The sequence below is a fragment of the Rattus rattus genome, chromosome 15 (genome assembly GCF_011064425.1).
Source record: "Rattus rattus isolate New Zealand chromosome 15, Rrattus_CSIRO_v1, whole genome shotgun sequence".
NCBI lineage: Eukaryota > Metazoa > Chordata > Mammalia > Rodentia > Muridae > Rattus > Rattus rattus.
This window is the reverse complement of record NC_046168.1, coordinates 71,625,895-71,643,783: the sequence shown is the minus strand read 5'-3', so window position 1 is coordinate 71,643,783 and position 17,889 is coordinate 71,625,895. Positions and strand designations below refer to the sequence as shown.

General features: G+C 40.4%; 1 protein-coding gene and 1 pseudogene across 3 annotated transcripts in view; one reads left to right on the top strand and one right to left on the bottom strand.

The window, feature by feature from the left end:
- Window positions 1-15,219, bottom strand: part of LOC116884798 (cytochrome P450 4A12) — a 34,350-nt gene extending 19,131 nt beyond the window's left edge. The window contains exons 1-5 of one of the 3 annotated variants that reach the window (XM_032886033.1): window positions 15,031-15,219; window positions 14,687-14,701; window positions 13,353-13,485; window positions 12,707-12,751; window positions 12,149-12,276 (exon numbers count right to left, since the gene is read on the bottom strand). In XM_032886033.1, the coding sequence (XP_032741924.1) occupies window positions 12,149-12,276; window positions 12,707-12,751; window positions 13,353-13,485; window positions 14,687-14,701; window positions 15,031-15,219 (510 nt within the window). Of the gene's footprint in view, window positions 1-12,148; window positions 12,277-12,706; window positions 12,752-13,352; window positions 13,495-14,686; window positions 14,702-15,012 lie in introns of all 3 variants that reach the window. The other 2 variants (XM_032886032.1, XM_032886034.1) reach the window with 2 other exon arrangements.
- LOC116884891 lies at window positions 10,283-10,668 on the top strand (annotated as a pseudogene).
- Window positions 15,220-17,889: the final 2,670 nt, after the last annotated feature.

Genomic DNA, 17,889 nt, shown 5'->3' with positions numbered 1-17,889 from the left:
GAACACCCGTATAGAATGGGAGGGGAGGAGAGAGGGGGATATTGGCCTGGAAACCAGGAAAGGGAATAATATTCAAAATGTAAATAAGAAATACTCAAGTTAATAAAAAAAAAAGATAAAATAATCAGGAATGGTCCAAAAAAAGAGGGGGGGTCAGAACTAAACTAAGAATTCACAGCTGAGGAATGTCGAATGGCTGAGAAACACCTAAAGAAATGTTCAACATTTAGTAATAAGGGAAATGCAAATCGAAACAACCCTGTGATTTCACCTCATACCAGTGAGAATGGCTGAGATAAAAAAACTCAGGTGACAGCAAATGCTGGCGAGGATGTGGAGAAAGAGGAACACTCTTCCATTGTTGATGGGATTGCAGACTGGTACAACCATTCTGGAAATCAGTCTGGAGGTTCCTCAGAAAATTGGACATTCAACTACTGGAGGACCCAGCTATACCTCTCTTGGGCTTATACCCAAAAGATGCCCCAACATATAACAAAGACACATGCTCCACTATGTTCATAGCAGCCTTGTTTATAATAATCAGAAGCTGGAAAGAACCCAGATGCCCTTCAACAGAGGAATGCCTGCAGAAAATATGGTACATCTACACAATGGAATATTACTCAGCTATCAAAAACAATAACTTTATGAAATTCATAGGCAAATGGATGGACTGGAAAATATCATCCTGAGTGAGGTAACCCAATCACAGAAAAACATACATGGTATGCACTCATTGATAAGTGGATATTACCCCAGATGCTTGAATTGCCCTGGATGCACAGAACACATGAAACTCAAGAGGGATGACCAAAATGGAAAGGCTTCACCCCTTCTTTAAAAGGGGAACAAGAATACCCTTGGGAGGGAATAGGGAGGCAAAGTTTTGAACAAAGGCCGAAGAAACACCCATTCAGAGCCTGCCCCACATGTGGCCCATACATATACAGCCACCCAATTAGACAAGATGGATGAAGCAAAGAAGTGCAGGCCAGCAGGAACCAGATGTAGATCTCTCCTGAGAGACTCATCCAGAATACAGCAAAACCATAGGGGAATGCCAGCAGCAAACCTTTGAACTGAGAACGGGACCCCTGTTGAAGGAATCAGAGGAAGGCCTGGATTAGCTTGATGGGGCTCGATACCCCATATGAACAACAATGCCAACCAACCAGAGCTTCCAGGGACTAAGCCACTACCCAAAGACTATACATGGACTGATCCTGTGTTCCAACTGCATAGGTAAAAATGAATAGCCTAGTAAGAGCACCAGTGGAAGGGGAAGACCTTGGTCCTGCCATGACTGAACCCCCAGTGAACATGATTGTTGTCGGGAGGGTGGTAATAGGGGAAGGATGGGGAGGAGAACACCCATTTAGAAGGGGAGGGGGAGGGGCTAGGGATATGTTGGCCCGGAATCTGGGAAGGGGAATAACAATTGAAATGTTAATAATTAATACTCAAGTTAATAAAGATATAAAAAAAAGAATTACAGGGAAACACAACTAAAGAGGAGAAGGAAATGAACAAACCATCCAGGAGTTAAAACAGAAATAGAAACAATAAAGAAAGCACAAAGGGAGACAACAGAAGATAACATAGAAAACATTGACACAACTGTCAAAGATAATGTAAAACAGATAAATCTACTAGCCCAAAACATACAGGAAATCCAGGACACAATGAGAACATCAAACATAAGCATAATAGGTATAGAAAAGAGAGAAGATTCCCACCTTAAAGGACCAGTAAATATATTCAACAAAATTATAGAAGAAAACTTCCCGAACCTAAAGAAAGAGATGCCCATAAACACACAAGAAGCATACAGAACTCCAAATAGATTGAACGAGAAAAGAAATTCCTCCTGTCACATAATAGTTAAAACCCCAAATGCACAAAACAAAGAAAGAATATTAAAAACAGTAAGGGAAAAATGTCAAGTAACATATAAAGGCAGACCTATCAGAATCACACCAGACTTTTTGCCAGAGACTATGAAAGCCAGAAGATCCTGGACAGATGTCATACAGACCCTAAGAGAATACAAATGCTAGCCCAGGCTACTATATCCAGCAAAACTCTCAAGTAACATAGATGGAGAAACCAAGATATTCCATGACAAAACCAAATTTACACAATATATTTCTACAAATCCAACTCTACAAAGGGTAATAAATGCAAAAACCCAACACAAGGAGGGAAACTATACCCTAGAAAAAGCAAGAACGTAATCTCCTTGCAACAAAACCAGAAGAGAAACACACAAACGTAATTCCACCTCCAAATACGAAAATAACAGGAAGCAATAATCACTGTCGCTTAATATCTTTCAACATTGATGGAGTCAGTTCACCAATAATGACATAGAGTAACAGACTGGATAAGTAAAAAGGACCCAGCATTTTGCTGCCTACAGGAAACACACCTCAGAGACAAAGACAGACACTACCTCAGAGTAAAAGGCTGGAAAACCACTTTTCCAGTCCAAAGCAGCAAGCTGGAGTAGCCATTCCAGCATAGAATAAATTCAGCCAAAAGTCATCAAAAAGATGAGAAAGGACACTTCATATTCATAAAAGAAAAAAAATCTACCAAGATGAGCTCTCAATCCTAAATATCTATGCTCCAAATACAAGGGCACCTACACTTATAAAAGAAACCTTACTAAAGCTCAAACACACATTGCACCTCACACAATAATACTAGGAGAATTCAATACCCCACTCTCATCAATAGATAGATCATGGAAACAGAAATTATACAGAGTCATAGAAAGACTAACAGAAGTTATGAACCAAATAGACTTAATGGATATTTATATAACATCCCAATCTAAAACAAAAGGATATACCTTCTTCTCACCACCTGATGTTACCTTCTCCAAAATTGACCATATAATCTGTAACAAAACAGGCCTCGACAGAAACAGAAAGATAGAAATAATTCCACGCATCCTATCAGATCACCACAGATTAAGACTGGTCTTTAATAACAACAATAATGACAGAGAGCCCACATATACTTGGAAGTTGAATGGTGCTCTACTCAATGATATCTTGGTCAAAGAAGAAATAAAAAAAAACAGAAAAGAAATTAAAGACTTATTTGAATAAAATGAAAATGAAGGTACAACGTACCCAAACTTACAGGACACAATGAAAGCTATGCTAAGAGGAAAACTCATAGCTCTGAGTGCCTGCAGAAAGAACCAGGAGAGAGCATACATCAGCAGCTTGAAAGCACACCTAAAATCTCTAGAACAAAAAGAAGCAAATACATTCAGGAGGAGTAGAAGGCAGGAAGTAATCAAACTCAGGGCTGAAATCAAACAAGTAGAAACAAAAAGGACTATACAATGCATCAACAGAACCAAAACCTGGTTCTTTGAGAAAATCAACAAGACAGATAAACCCTTAGCTAGACTAACCACACGGCACAGAGAGTGTGTACAAATAAGAAAATGAGAAACGAAAAGGGAGACATAACAACAGAATCAGAGGAAATTCAGAAAATCCTCAGATCCTACTACAAAAGCCTATATTCCTCACAACTTGAAAATCTAGAGGAAATGGACAATTTTCTAGACAAATACCAGGTACTAAAGTTAAATCAGGAACAGATAAACCATCTAAAAAAATCCCATATTCCTAAAGAAATGGAAGCTGTCATAAAAAGTCTCCCAACCAAAAAGAGCCCAGGACCAGATGGGTTCAGTGCAGAATTCTATCAGATAGAATTCTATGAAGATAGAAGACCTCATACCAATACTATCCACACTATTCCACAAACTAGAAACCGATAGAGTGCTACCGAATTCCTTCTCTGAAGCCACAATTACTCTTATACCTAAACCACACAAGGACCCAACAAAGAATGAGAACTTTAGACTACTTATGAATATCGACACAAAAATACTCAAAAAATTCTTACAAACTAAATCCAAGAACACATCAAAACAATCATCCACCATGATCAAGTAGGCTTCATCCCAGGTATGCAGCAATAGCTCAATATATGGAAAACCATCAATGTAATCCATTATATAAACAAACCCAAAGGTAAAAACCACATGATCATCTCATTAGATGCTGAGAAAGCATTTGACAAAATTCAACAGCCTTCATGATGGAAAGAACAGGAATTCAAGGCCCATATCTAAATATAGTAAAAACCATATACAGCAAACCAGTAGCTAACATTAAACTAAATGGAGAGAAACTTGAAGCAATCCCACTAAAATCAGGTTCTAGACAAGGCTGCCCACTCTCTCCCTACTTATTCAATGTAATTCTCGAAGTCCTAGCCAGAACAATCAGACAAGGAAATGAGGTCAAAGAGATACAAATTGGAAAGGAAAAATTCAAAATATCACTATTTGCAGGTAATATGAGAGTATACTTACGTGACTCCAAAAGCTCCACCAGAGAACTACTTAAACTGATAAACAACTTCAGCAAAGTGACTGGGTATAAAATTAACTCAAACAAATCTATATCCTTCCTCCACTCAAAGAGTAAAAAGGCTGAGAAAGAAATTAGGGAAACGACACCCTTCATAATAGTCCCAAAGAATATAAAATACCTCATTGTGACTTTAACCAAGCAAGTGAAAGATCTGTATCATAAGAATTTCAAGTCTCACGTGCTCCACTATGTTCATCGCAGCCTTATTTATAATAGCCAGAAGCTGGAAAGAACCCAGATGCCCTTCAACAGAGGAATGGATACAGAAAATGTGGTACATCTACACAATGGAATATTACTCAGCTATCAAAAACAACGATTTTATGAAATTCGTAGGCAAATGGTTGGAACTGGAAAATATCATCCTGAGTGAGCTAACCCAATCACAGAAAGACATACATGGTATGCACTCATTGATAAGTGGCTATTAGCCCAAATGCTTGAATTACCTAGATGCCTAGAACAAATGAAACTCAAGACGGATGATCAAAATGTGAATGCTTCACTCCTTCTTTAAAAAGGGAACAAGAATACCCTTGGCAGGGAAGAGAGGCAAAGATTAAAACAGAGACTGAAGGAACACCCATTCAGAGCCTGCCCACATGTGGCCCATACATATACAGCCACCCAATTAGACAAGATGGATGAAGCAAAGAAGTGCAGACCGGCAGGGGGCGGATATAGATCGCTCCTGAGAGACACAGCCAGAATACAGCAAATACAGAGGAGAATGCCAGCAGCAAACCACTGAACTGAGAATAGGACCCCGTTGAAGGAATCAGAGAAAGAACTGGAAGAGCTTGAAGGGCTTGAGACCCCATATGTACAACAATGCCAAGCAACCAGAGCTTCCAGGGACTAAGCCACTACCTAAAGACTATACATGGACTGACCCTGGACTCTGACCTCATAGGTAGCAATGAATATCCTAGTAAGATCACCAGTGGAAGGGGAAGCCCTGGGTCCTGCTAAGACTGAACCCCCAGTGAACTAGACTGTCAGGGGGGGGGCGGCAATGGGGGAGGGTGGGGAGGGAACACCCATAAGGAAGGGGGGAGGAAGGGGATGTTTGCCCGGAAACCGGGAAAGGAATAACACTCGAAATGTATATAAGAAATACTCAAGTTAATAAAAAAAAAAAAAAAAAAGCAAAAGAATTTTTATTAACTGATATTCAAAGACTTAGGCCTCAGAGACACAATTTATGTACCTTAGCTAGTAATTGTTCCCAGAGGAATGATATTTAAAATTGTGTTGTGTACTTTTTATAAATTATTCCCCTGATCAAATAACAATTTCCTATATGTTATTTCACTAAGATCAGCAATGGCATTCATAACATTAAACAGAATGAACACTCTTTTAAGTCCTTAGCCAACTTTCTCAATTAAAAAAAAAGCTTAAAAAGCCTTTAAAAAAAAGAATTTCAAGTCTCTGAAGAAAGAAATTGAAGATCTCAGAAGATGGAAAGATCTCCCATGCTCATGGATTGGCAGGAATATAGTAAAAATTGCCATTTTACCATAAGCAATCTATAGATTCAATGCAATCCTCATAAAAATTCAAATTCAATTCTTCATAGAGTTAGAAAGAACAATTTGCAAATCCATTTGGTTTAACAAAAAACTCAGGATAGCTAAAACTCTCCTCAACAATAAAAGAACTTCTGGAGGAATCACCATTTCTGACCCCAAGTAGTATTACAGAGCAATAGTAATAAAAACTGTATGGTATTGGTACAAAGATAGGAAGATCGATCAGTGTAATAGAATTGAAGACCCAGAAATGAGCCCCCACACCCATGGTCACTTCATCTTTTACAAAGGCGCCAAAACCATCCAATGGAAAAAGATAGCATTCTCAACAAATGGTGCTGGTTCCACTGGAGGTCAGCATGTAGAAGAATGCACATCAATACATTCTTATCACCCTGTATAAAGCTTAAGTCCAAGTGGATCAAGAACCTCCACCTCAAACCAGATACTCTCAAACTAATAGAAGAAAAAGTGGGGAAGAATATCGAACACGTGGGCACTGGGGAAAATTTCCTGAACAGAACACCAATGGCTTATGCTGTAAGAGCAAGAATTGACAAATGGGACCTTATGACCCTGCAAAGGTTCTGTAAGGCAAAAGACACTGTCATTAGGACAAAATGGCAACCAACAGATTGGGAAAAGTTCTTTACCAATCCTACATCCTATCGAGGGCTCATATCCAAAATATACAAAGAACTCAAGAAGTTAGACTGCAGGAAAACAAATAACCCTATTAAAAATGGGGTACAGAAAAAGATGGGGTACAGAGCTAAACAAAGTACTCACAGGTGAGGAATGTCGAATGTCTGAGAAGCACCTAAAGAAATGTTTGACATCCTTAGTCATCAAGGAAATGCAAATCAAAACAACCCTGAGATTACACCTTACACCAATCAGTATGTCTAAGACGAAATACTCAGGTGACAGTAGATGCTGGCGAGGATGTGGAGAAAGAAGGACGCTCCTCCATTGTTGGTGGAATTGCAAACTGGTACAATCTCTCTGGAAGTTAATCTGGAGTTTCCTCAGAAAATTGGACATTGCACTAACTGAGGACCCAGCTATACCTCTCCTGGGCATATACCAAAAAGATGCTGCAGCATACAACAAGTACACATGTTCCACTATGTTCATAGCAGCCTTATTTATAATAGCGAGAAGCTGGAAAGAACCCAGATGCCCTTCACTAGAGGAATAGATACAGAAAATGCGGTAGAGGTACACAATGGAGTACTACTCAGCTATCAAAAAAAAATTCATGTAATTCACAGGCAAATGGATGGAACTAGAAAATATCATCCTGAGTGAGGTAACCCAATCACAGAAAAACACACATGGTATGCACTCATTGATAAATGGGCATTAGCCCAAATGCTCGAATTACCCAAGACGCAACCCAGACCATGTGAAACTCAAGAAGGATGACCAAAATGTTTCACCTGTTCTCAAAAAGTGGAACAAAAATATCCATAGGAGAGGAGGGGGAGGCAAAATTCAGGGCAGAGACTGAAGGAATGGCCTTTCAGGGCCTGCTCCACATGTGAGATATATATGGATGAAGCTAAGAAGTGCATGCTGGTAGGAACCAGATATAGATCTCTCCTGAGAGACACAGTCAGAACATGTAAATATAGAGGCGAATGCTAGCAGCAAACCCCTGAACTGAGAACATGATCACAGTGGAAGGAATTAGAGAAAGGACTGAAAGAACTGAAGGGGCTTGCAAGCCCATAAAAACAATAATGCCAACCAACCAGCACTCCCAGTGACTACACCACTACCCAAAGACTGCATGGACTGACCCTGGATGTGTAGCAGTGAATAGTCTTGTTGGGGCACCAGTGGAAGGGGAAGCCCTTGATCCTGCCAAGGTTGGACCCCCATTGTAGGGGATTGTTGTGGGGGGTGGTAAGGGCGAGTGGATGGGGAGTGGAATACCCTGGGCTGATGGACAGGAAACCGGGAAAGGGAATAACATTTGAAATGTAAATAAGAAATATCCAATTTAATAAAAATGGGGAAAATGAGCAGTTATTCTACAATACCATGTGGTGGATGTAATCAGATTTACCCAGTTGTCCCATCTCCATTAAGGTAGATATAATCTGGACTCTCCGATCTCATTTTCTTGCTACTAAGGGTCTGCTGGCATAGAACAGACAAGGTCTCATGGGTTGAATGTGGCCCACCACATGCCTTATAAATATCCATGGATAAATGGATGGATGAGTACTTCGTTCAACTACACAGGGAAAATTTCCACCCCAATATAATAATCACACCAGCTTACTAGACTGTCTTTTTTAATGAGTATTACATGTACACACACACACACACACACACACACACACACACACACACACACACCATACCAAAAAAATAAAAATAAATGTTCAAATCCTTAGCCATCAGGGAAATGCAAATCAAAGCTACTTTCAGAAGAAAACAAGTGACAACTCACGCTGGTGAGGATGTGGACTAAGGGGAACAGTCATCCATTGCTGCTGGGAGTGCAAACTTGTACAGACACCAAGGGAAGCGGTGTGATAGTTCCTCAGGAAGATAGGAATTGATTTATCTCAAGACCTAGCTATCCCACTCTTGGACATATATCCAATGAATGCTTCATCTTACTACAGAGACACCTCTAAACCATGTTCATTGCTGCTCTACTCAAAATAGCCAGAAATTGGAAACAATATAGATGTCCTCCAACAGAAGAATGGATAAAGAAAATGTACATTTACACAATGAAGTATTGCTCAGCCATTAAAAAGTGACATCATGAAGTTTTCAGGTAAATAGATGGAACTAGAAAAAAAATCCTGAGTAAGATATTCTAGACATAGAAAGACAAACATGCATTTTCTTATGTGTGTATATCAGCCGTGAAGTCAATGATAACCAAGCTACAGTCCATAGAACTACAGAGGGTAGGTATAGAGTAAAGGACTAAAGGGAACAGATAGGTCTTGCTAGGAAAGAGAAATAGAATGGATAGAGACGGATAAAGGGGCGGGGCTGGATCAAGTGGGTAGGGGGAGGGGAGAGGAAGTTGTGGGAGGGGATATGAGGAGAGACAGATAAATTAAAGGGCATTTGAGGTGTACTATGGAAACTTAATACAATAGGAACTTCCTAAAATATATGCATGTATGAAGATGATCTAAAAATCTTCAAATAAGAAAGGAGACTGAGTCCCAACTAGCCATCTCTTGTTACTGAACAAAGATTCCATCACAGGGATTGGGGTTCTTCTATGTTGTTGGCCAAAGTGACCTGGCAGAAATCCCCAAACAACCTAGGCTTTTGCCAAGACTCTAGGTTGTTCTCTACAAACTGGCTCCATTTCTGAAGATAACACCTATATAACTCATTGATCATGCAGATGTCAAGCTGGTGCCTACATAGAGCCTTCACCCTATGTTCCATCATCTTCAGTAGAGGAAAGTTCTCCGCATGATATGAGAAGGGAAACATAAACAACAAACCAGCCATAAGCTTCCTATCTACAATGATGTACTACTTGCAAGAAATGCTAAGGCAATGGTAGCACAAAGCTTGTGGGCACAAGTAACCAATGTCTTACTTGACTTAAGGCCCACTCTACAAGATGGAACCTATATTCAACACTGCTTGGCTTACCAAGAACCTGAGACCAGAAAGTCCAGAGACCTACGGTAAAACCAGATAATATTGGTCTAAAAAATGAAGGAAAAATGTAGTGATAAAATGACTCCTAATGACTGATATTCTGCTATATTCATAGACCAATGCCTTGTTCAGCCACCGTCAGTGCAGCCTTCCCCAGCTGCAGATGGGAACATAGAGGCCCACAGCCAGACATTATGTAGAGAGTGAAAGACCTTGGAACACTTATCCTTAAGTGAGTTTTCTCCAACAAATCCCTCCCTTCAGAGCTCAGGGAACCCCACAGAGGAGGAGGCAGAGTCTAAGAGCCTGTCTTTACTTGGTTACAGTTTGGTGGGGTTTTGGGGGGTTTATTGTTTTCATGGTTGGGGAGGAATTGATGTTATACTGGTTTTTTTTTTCATTTGAGAGAACTTGAGGTTGCGTGGGTAATGAGGGGGAGATGATCTGAAAAGTCTTTTAGGAGGGAAAGTAATGATTAAAAAAGACTTAAATTTAAAGATTGCTTTAAGAATGACACAGCTCCAACTGTCAATGCTGGCATTAATTGGGCTGGACACTTTCTAATTCAATTTCCTTCCTGCTCCAGGCCCTTCTGTATCATTGCCCCCTTCACCTTGATTCATGTTCAAAAACTATGAAAACACAGAAATCCTTACAGTAAATGGAGAATTAGTGTTCATTTAGAAAAAGAGGAGCATATTTTTATCCAACCTTAGGATTTCTTCATAATTATTCTTGTATCTTGACACATCATCAGAATAGTAAAAGAGCCATGGAATTTGTACTTGGTGAAGCAAACATCATGTATCCAGGGCTAATTCTCCTGCATCTAAGCTTTACCCTGCTGCAGAAGATACAGTTGTTGCAATCATGGCAGAAGGAAAGAAACAAGCTTTATATTGGAATCCTGAAGGTATCTGCAGAAGATTTTGAGACAGTCAACAAAGGAAATTAGCATTGAAAATATCTATTATTTAAATAAGGTGTTATGGCATATGAATATATAAAAAAGAGCCTCAAAAGAATGTGCTTGGGTAAATATGGATATTGTGCTATATCTGTTTGTGTCTGTTTGTGGCAGCATGAAGAAAATACCCCTTCAGCTATGCTGAATTCTTCAGTCACTAAAACAAATAAACACTGCTATAAACAATAAAAATATAAGTAAATAAATACATTTTAGGAATCCCCCCCCCAAAAAAAAACAGAAAGAAAAGACCAACCAAGTTCTTTATTGAGGCACACCTTTGAGTGTTGCTGTGTAGGCATGAGCAGAATCTATGTAGAGAGTAAGAACTTCTGTGGATGAGAACACAATACTCCATGGGCTAGGATTCTAGACTAAATAGAAAGGGAAAAGGAGAAAGCCAAGGAAGTGTTTGTCTTCCTCTTTCTTTTCTTGGTTGGGATCATGAAACAACTACTCATGTTTCGTCCACCTCAATGGACTGTATTCCTTAGAACTATGAGCTAAAACTAACCCTTCCTCACTTTGGCACCTCAAGGCTAAAATCATATAAACCACAGACGTGACTAATACAGACATATTTTAGAAAATTAAGTGTAAAACAATATCTGATACCCATTTGTCATAGAATTTATAAAATTAAACATGTCTTCACTTTGAATTTTGTAAATCAGTTACAACTTTTCAGGGGATGAAAACGACATGAGGGAATCCTTCATTTTTCTGATAGATGAATGAAACTTGGGAAGAACTGATGGAAAATAAGGGAAACTCAGATATGAGAATAAAAGAGTTAAGGAAAAGGAAGCCCATGGTCCTGCCCATGTGTTTCTAATGGGAATCTTTGGTCTTTAACTCTTTCTCACTCATCAAAAGTTTAATGAGTGCTATAAAGTAAAAAATGACAGTCATACAGGGTATGGGGGTGCCTCACATTTTGTTGTGAGAATGTGGCCCTGGTGTGCAATTCACCGTATGTGTCTTTCAATTCTATGTCGAAGCTCTGGGCCCCAGGACAGAGTGACATGTTTGAGAATATCCCTGGTTACTGAAGGTGCCATACTCAAGACATACAAGGAAGAGGTAAAGGCAACATTGCTGTCTGGTAGGATTCACCATTCATCAAGCATGCTGTTAGACTCGGCCATGTACCCACTATGATTTCTCTTTTCTTTTCTTCTCTCCTCTCCTCTTCTCCCCTATGCCCTTCTTCCTATCCCTCCCTCTTTATACTTGGTCTTCTTTGACTTCTGAGGAACCTATTTCACACCATGAATTGTGTGTTATTCCATATGACTGTGTGATTTTTTTTTTTTGGTAAAGAGTAGAATCTGACTTTGTGTTGTGTTGTCAGTATGTTGTAGGCATGAGTGTGAAATATAGAGACAGAAAGGAGAGAGGGAGACAGGGGCACACACACACACACACACACACACACACACACACACACACACACAGAGAGAGAGAGAGAGAGAGAGAGAGAGAGAGAGAGAGAGAGAGAGAGAGAGAGAGAGACTCACCAGCATTATACGAACAGAGTCTGCCATGATGCCCACATAAGGTTTCAGAGTGTCATAGTGGAAAGCTGGAGTCAACATTCGTCGGTGCTGGAACCATGTCTGTCCATTCAGCAGAAGCAAACCATACCCTGAACAGAGATGGTTGTGTGAATGCGTGTATAAGCAATGGTATTAGAAGACTGGGGGCACTTTCGAGAGACAAACATTGGAGGTCTTGGAGGAATAGGAAGACAAATAAGAGTGGAAAACAACTAGTACTTTTCAACACATTTTCCTCAGTTGTTCTGGTACATATGATGTGATCCTTTATCTACAGGATAAAGATTCAAAATAGTGAAGGAAGGATGTATACATGTCAGGCTGAGAATGTTCATAAAAAGGTGGTCAGAAACACAAGGAGGAGGTTAATGTCTGGTTAGAAAAGAAACTAGGTTAAGTGTAAAATCACATCTTGAAGATAATGGCCCATCTCCCATTATTCTCAGTGAGTCAGGATAACGTTCTGGACAAACTCAAGTGGAGAGTGAACACAATTGACATTTATATGGCTGTACATACCAATCCAGGGAGCTAGAAATCTGTACGAACGATGGGATTTTGGGTCTGTAAAAACAGGAAGGCATTAATTAGAAACAAAGATGGCTCCAGATGAGACCAGAGAGAGACCTGAAATCTTGTCAAGGCTCCCTGGCTGTTTACCCCATGCTACCTCCCTTTGTCTTCCACCCCCTTCTACCCACCTTGACAGTTTGACTTAGGAATGCAACCAGAAGTTCTTCATCCCCAGGATTAGAATGATAAATTAGCAAGCAATGTAGATTATTATATCCTAGACTCCAAGGATTCAAACCTTGTGGTTGGTTTTACAGCAGTGGCTTGGTTAGCTCCATGATAACCATGAACAGAACCAACTAGATGATTCAAAGTCAAGGCACCATACATATGACATTTACTTTTATATATAACTGACCACACAAATTTAGTTCAAAGAGGTAAATGAATTGAATCCATGCTACTCTTTTAATGTTGCAGTACTAAATACAAGCTAGTATTAAGTAAATATTGCTGAGTATAGGCTAGGAAAAAAATGAAAGGCACTGTTTTGGCATTAGTAACTGAACCACCACTTCTTTCTGTAACTTCATGGACCCAGGCATAAACCCAGACTAGAAGATCCACAATGATGATGGAGTTCCACTCTCACCTGATCTCCCCAGAATCAGCTTCATGTAGTCAGGGTCATACACTTGGATTCGCACATTGCTCCCCCAGAGCCACTGTGGACAGGCACTTGGGAAATTCTTTACCCGTGTTAGAATATCTTGAAACTCCTGGTCCTTTGGGATCTGATATCAGTAGAAAAATGAGATTGGGGATTTAGCTCAGTGGTAGAGCGCTTGCCTAGCAAGAGCAAGGCCCTGGCAAGGCCCTGGGTTCGGTCCCCAGCTCCGAAAAAAAGAAAAGAAAAGAAAAAAAAAAAAAAAGAAAAATGAACCATTGGAAATACTTCATGCCATTTATGGTGGGTTATATTTGTAATCCTAACATAACACTTAGGAGGCTGAAGCCCGAGGATCTCTGCTGGTATGAGGCCAATATAGGCTACATAATCAGTTCGAGGCAAGCCTGGGCTACTTTGTAAGACATTGTCACATAACAAAACAAAACAAAAAGCAAACAAACAAAACCCCCAGAGTAAAATTTAAAAAATCTTTTGTTTTAGTTATTGGTTCTAAATAGAAGGCAGAACACCATGGGGATCTAGTGAGGATGATTTAACAGAACCTAGGACTGGAGCAGAGTTTTATGGCCTATCTGTGGTATCATTCAGACCTTTGCTCTCTTCTAGGAACTGATGTGAGTCAGATGCTGTGGTCCTATTAGATGAAGCTGTGTTCCCCAGTATCTGGCCTGAAAACCTGAGCTCTGGCTCAAATTCCACATACTCTCATCTCCTCTTAAATGTAGTCAATATACAGCCCTTGTCATATGCTTCTCCCTGAATCCTTTGACTTAGTTCTGTGTCTATCCTCTCAGAGGTAACAGTTTAAGCCCTTCCTTGCCCCTGGGCTTCTTTTTCTCCTCTCATTCCTGGAGATTGCCCAATTTTGCCAGGCTCTTGGTTGGGCACTGAGGTGTACAGTGCTCTTAGCAACATGGAGCATACACTACAGGGTATGCAGGAGGAGGGCTCATAAACAAATGGACTTCGAATAACAGTGCATCGTTAGCAATGGACCCTCACATCTGAAGAACCACTTCTATGACCATCAGGTTTTCAACCTATAAATCATTTACCAAGGCAGCTCTTTCACTCTTATGTAAACATATAGGGTCAGCTGCTTTACCCAGTGACAAAGTGAGTCCCTTTAGGACACCAGGCACCTCTTGTGATTCCTGCCTTTTGTGATTCCTGCCTGTTGTTACCCTACACAGGACAGATTCTACCACACTTGTAGCCATGTTCTCAAACAATCTCTGTGCCAGGGTGGTGGTGGTGGTGGTGGGGAGGATAACAGAGAAACGGGGGCAGGGAACCACCAAGAAGCTCAGCTTATTTAGAACAGGTAAGGTTGCAGGTGTTGCTCAGCCTGGAAAGAAAAAGGCTGAGGTAGGACCAACCACAAGCTTCCAAGTCTGGGGCTCTCAGAACAGATGATAGATCTGCCTAAGTGAGCATCAGAGCTGACAGTAGCAAGACCAGGGTCTTTGAGCAGTGAGCCCCTGTTGCTGGAGTAAGTTCAGCTTGAGCTGTGTCCCATCCCTGCCTGTCCCATAAAGAAACATTGCTTTATAACAAACTCTGTTTTGTAAGTTTGATGCTTATTCTCTGAGAGCCCCATCCTCCCTGCTCTCCCACCCACCCTCTCTTTCCTTCCTACCTTATGCCCAAAGAACCAGTGAGAAGGTGGGGATGGGAACTGCTGGGTAGCTCTGAGTAACCATCGCCTGTGCAGGTAGAACTGGGCTGTCTTGAAGAGCAGCAGGAGCAGGCTGAGCACAGTGGCTATTTGGAGGAACCCAAGGATGCTTCCTGGGAATATGGTGAAGCTCAGAGCCGAGCCACTCATGATACCACAGCTTCTGGATCACCGACTGTCCTTCTCTTTCACTGAACACCCTCATGTTTGCAAATCCAGAAACATTGCCCCTCCTACTTGTGGGCGGGAGATGGGTGAGAGTAGAGCTTGATTTCAAGTCCAGGGTTGATGAACCTGTACAACCTCCTTTGGGAAGCAGTGAAATGTAAGACATATCATGTGACAGTGATAAGTGTCACTTTATCCACATAGCTCACAGATATTTGTGAAAGAGCTGCAAAAAGCAGATGGAAGATTAATTGAAGGAGTTCATGATTTAGTTCATTAAAAATTCATTAGAAGTGGATTTTGTATAATATTTAAGATTTTAGGGATGGAAAATTATGACAAATATGTAAATTGAAGGTTTAGGTGGGACTCTTTGAAAGCATGTAGTGCTACAGGATGTCCTAGCTGTCTCTTCCAGGATCTCTGAGGTACTCCCCTGGTCTTGGAACATTCACCATCCAATCATGACTTACAGTGATTGTGCTGGTGAAAGGTGCATTGAACTTGGATTCAGGAAGTTTAAAACTGAGGTCAACCCCATGATATATGCAGCCAGCAACGTCACTTCCCTGAGTTCAGTGTCTTTTCTTGTAACATGTGATCTTTGTGCCTTTCTAGATATCTAATATAATACACTCTGGGTTTTTTTCCCACTACTAAACAAATTCCACAAATAATTGTTGAACTGACAGTCTTGTGATCAATGGTAGAAAACAGTATTTGTGAAATAAATTTTACAAAGGTTGCATTGGAGGAATGGTATGTTGTGTTAGTTATTTCCTGTGGCTATGATAAAATACAGTAACCAACATAACTTATAGAAAGAGAACTAATTTGTACTTTTGGATCCAGAGGGATCCATGTCTATCCTGGCAGGGAAGCCTGGTGGATAGATCAGGAATCTAAGAATTCATATCTTCAACTACAAGCATGATGTTGTTGAGAGAGAGAGAGAGAGAGAGAGAGAGAGAGAGAGAGAGAGAGAGAGAGAGAGAGCGCTAGAAGTGGGGTGAGCTCTGGATTAAATCTCACTATGAATGGTGCATTTCCCTCAGAAAGGTTTCATCAACTCCCCAAACCACACAACCAAACACAAACCACTCTTTCAAAAAGCTGAGCATATGGGGGACATTTATCATTTAAACCACCACACATGTCTATCATAGAAGGGAACAATTAAAACATACGGATGACTCTTAACATGATTTTCTAAGATCAACCAGGAAGTTCCAAACAAAAGACACTCCAGAAAGAGTCCCATGAAGGTGACTCTCCTGAGGCTGTACATTCCTGCTCTGTCACCCTCCCTAATACTTTTTCCCAACACACATTCTTAATTGTCTTACGTCTGACAGTTGTCTTCTCTTTTCTCAAATTGTGAACTCTGTCAGAACCCATGCAGCAATGCATACCTGAATTTACTCAATACCCCCAGTTCTGAGATTATTTTCATTTTGAGTTCTTCAAACTCAGTCTCATAACTGCTAACATGAGCTGAACATACTTTGTTTAAAGGAACTATCTGCACTTGTTTTCTCTTTTAACTACCTAAAAATTTAAACGCCACAATCTGAAGTAGAAAGCCTAGGATGATTCAGACAATAAGATTTGCAGCCAGGCAGTCTGGGTCAAAAAAAAAAAGTAAAGTATTACTATGGAAAAGCAAGCACTACTTTGAGCAATTGTTCCATGTAGCAGCTCTGATTGTAACAGGATCATTCTGTTCATTATACTTTTTCAGTGTTCAAGTGGCAAGAAGATGTGGCCCATTATAAACCCCACATGCTGGCATGAAAGTTGTTCTCTCCCTATCCAGAAAAGCTCCTATTAGAAGATATACAGCAAGCCCGTGGCTGTGTGCAGTCTGTGGACCCAATGCTCATGCAGAATTCTGGAGGACTTTTGGAAACCTTACAACAAAGTAATGAATACAGAGTGTAGGGGGCAGAGAGATGCCTCATGGTTAAGAGCACTGGCTGCTCTTCCAGAGGTCCTGAGTTCAATTCCCAGCAACCCTAGGGTGGCTTACAACCATCTATAACTTTAGTTCTAAGTGATTTGATGCTCTCCTCTGACACAGACATATGTGCGGTCAAAATTTTCATACACATATAATAAATTAAAGTGGAATTTAGAATTGTGCATTGACTATGAATTTTATTAAGACTGTAACTTAGTCTCACATGTCCTTATGTATTGTGTGGGATGATGGGCAGTTCTGTGACTTCTATGATCACTAATAAATACTGACTAATTACAAGAATGACAGAAATTAAATGTAGAAAGCTTAAGACTGATGATGTCTGAGTTCAGCTTCAGTTACTGCAGTTTAACAGGAAATAAATGTTTTCATTCCTATGTGCTTTCAGATTTGTTTTATTTGGCAAAGGCAAAGGTGGCCCAGCTGGTTCCCAGGGCTGCAATTAAAGGATATTTTCCTCTAGATTGATCACATCAGTATGTTTTTTATTTTTGATTTTGGAAAACTTGAATTTGATCCCAGCACAAATTTATATTACATATAATCTAGCTGGTACCTGAACCTCACTGATCCTGGCCCACAGCTCCCTGCTGCCAAATGCCCTGGGAGGGAGAGCTCATCGCTCAGACAGGTGGGCACTCCTGAGACTGCAAGGCAGGACAGACCGCCAG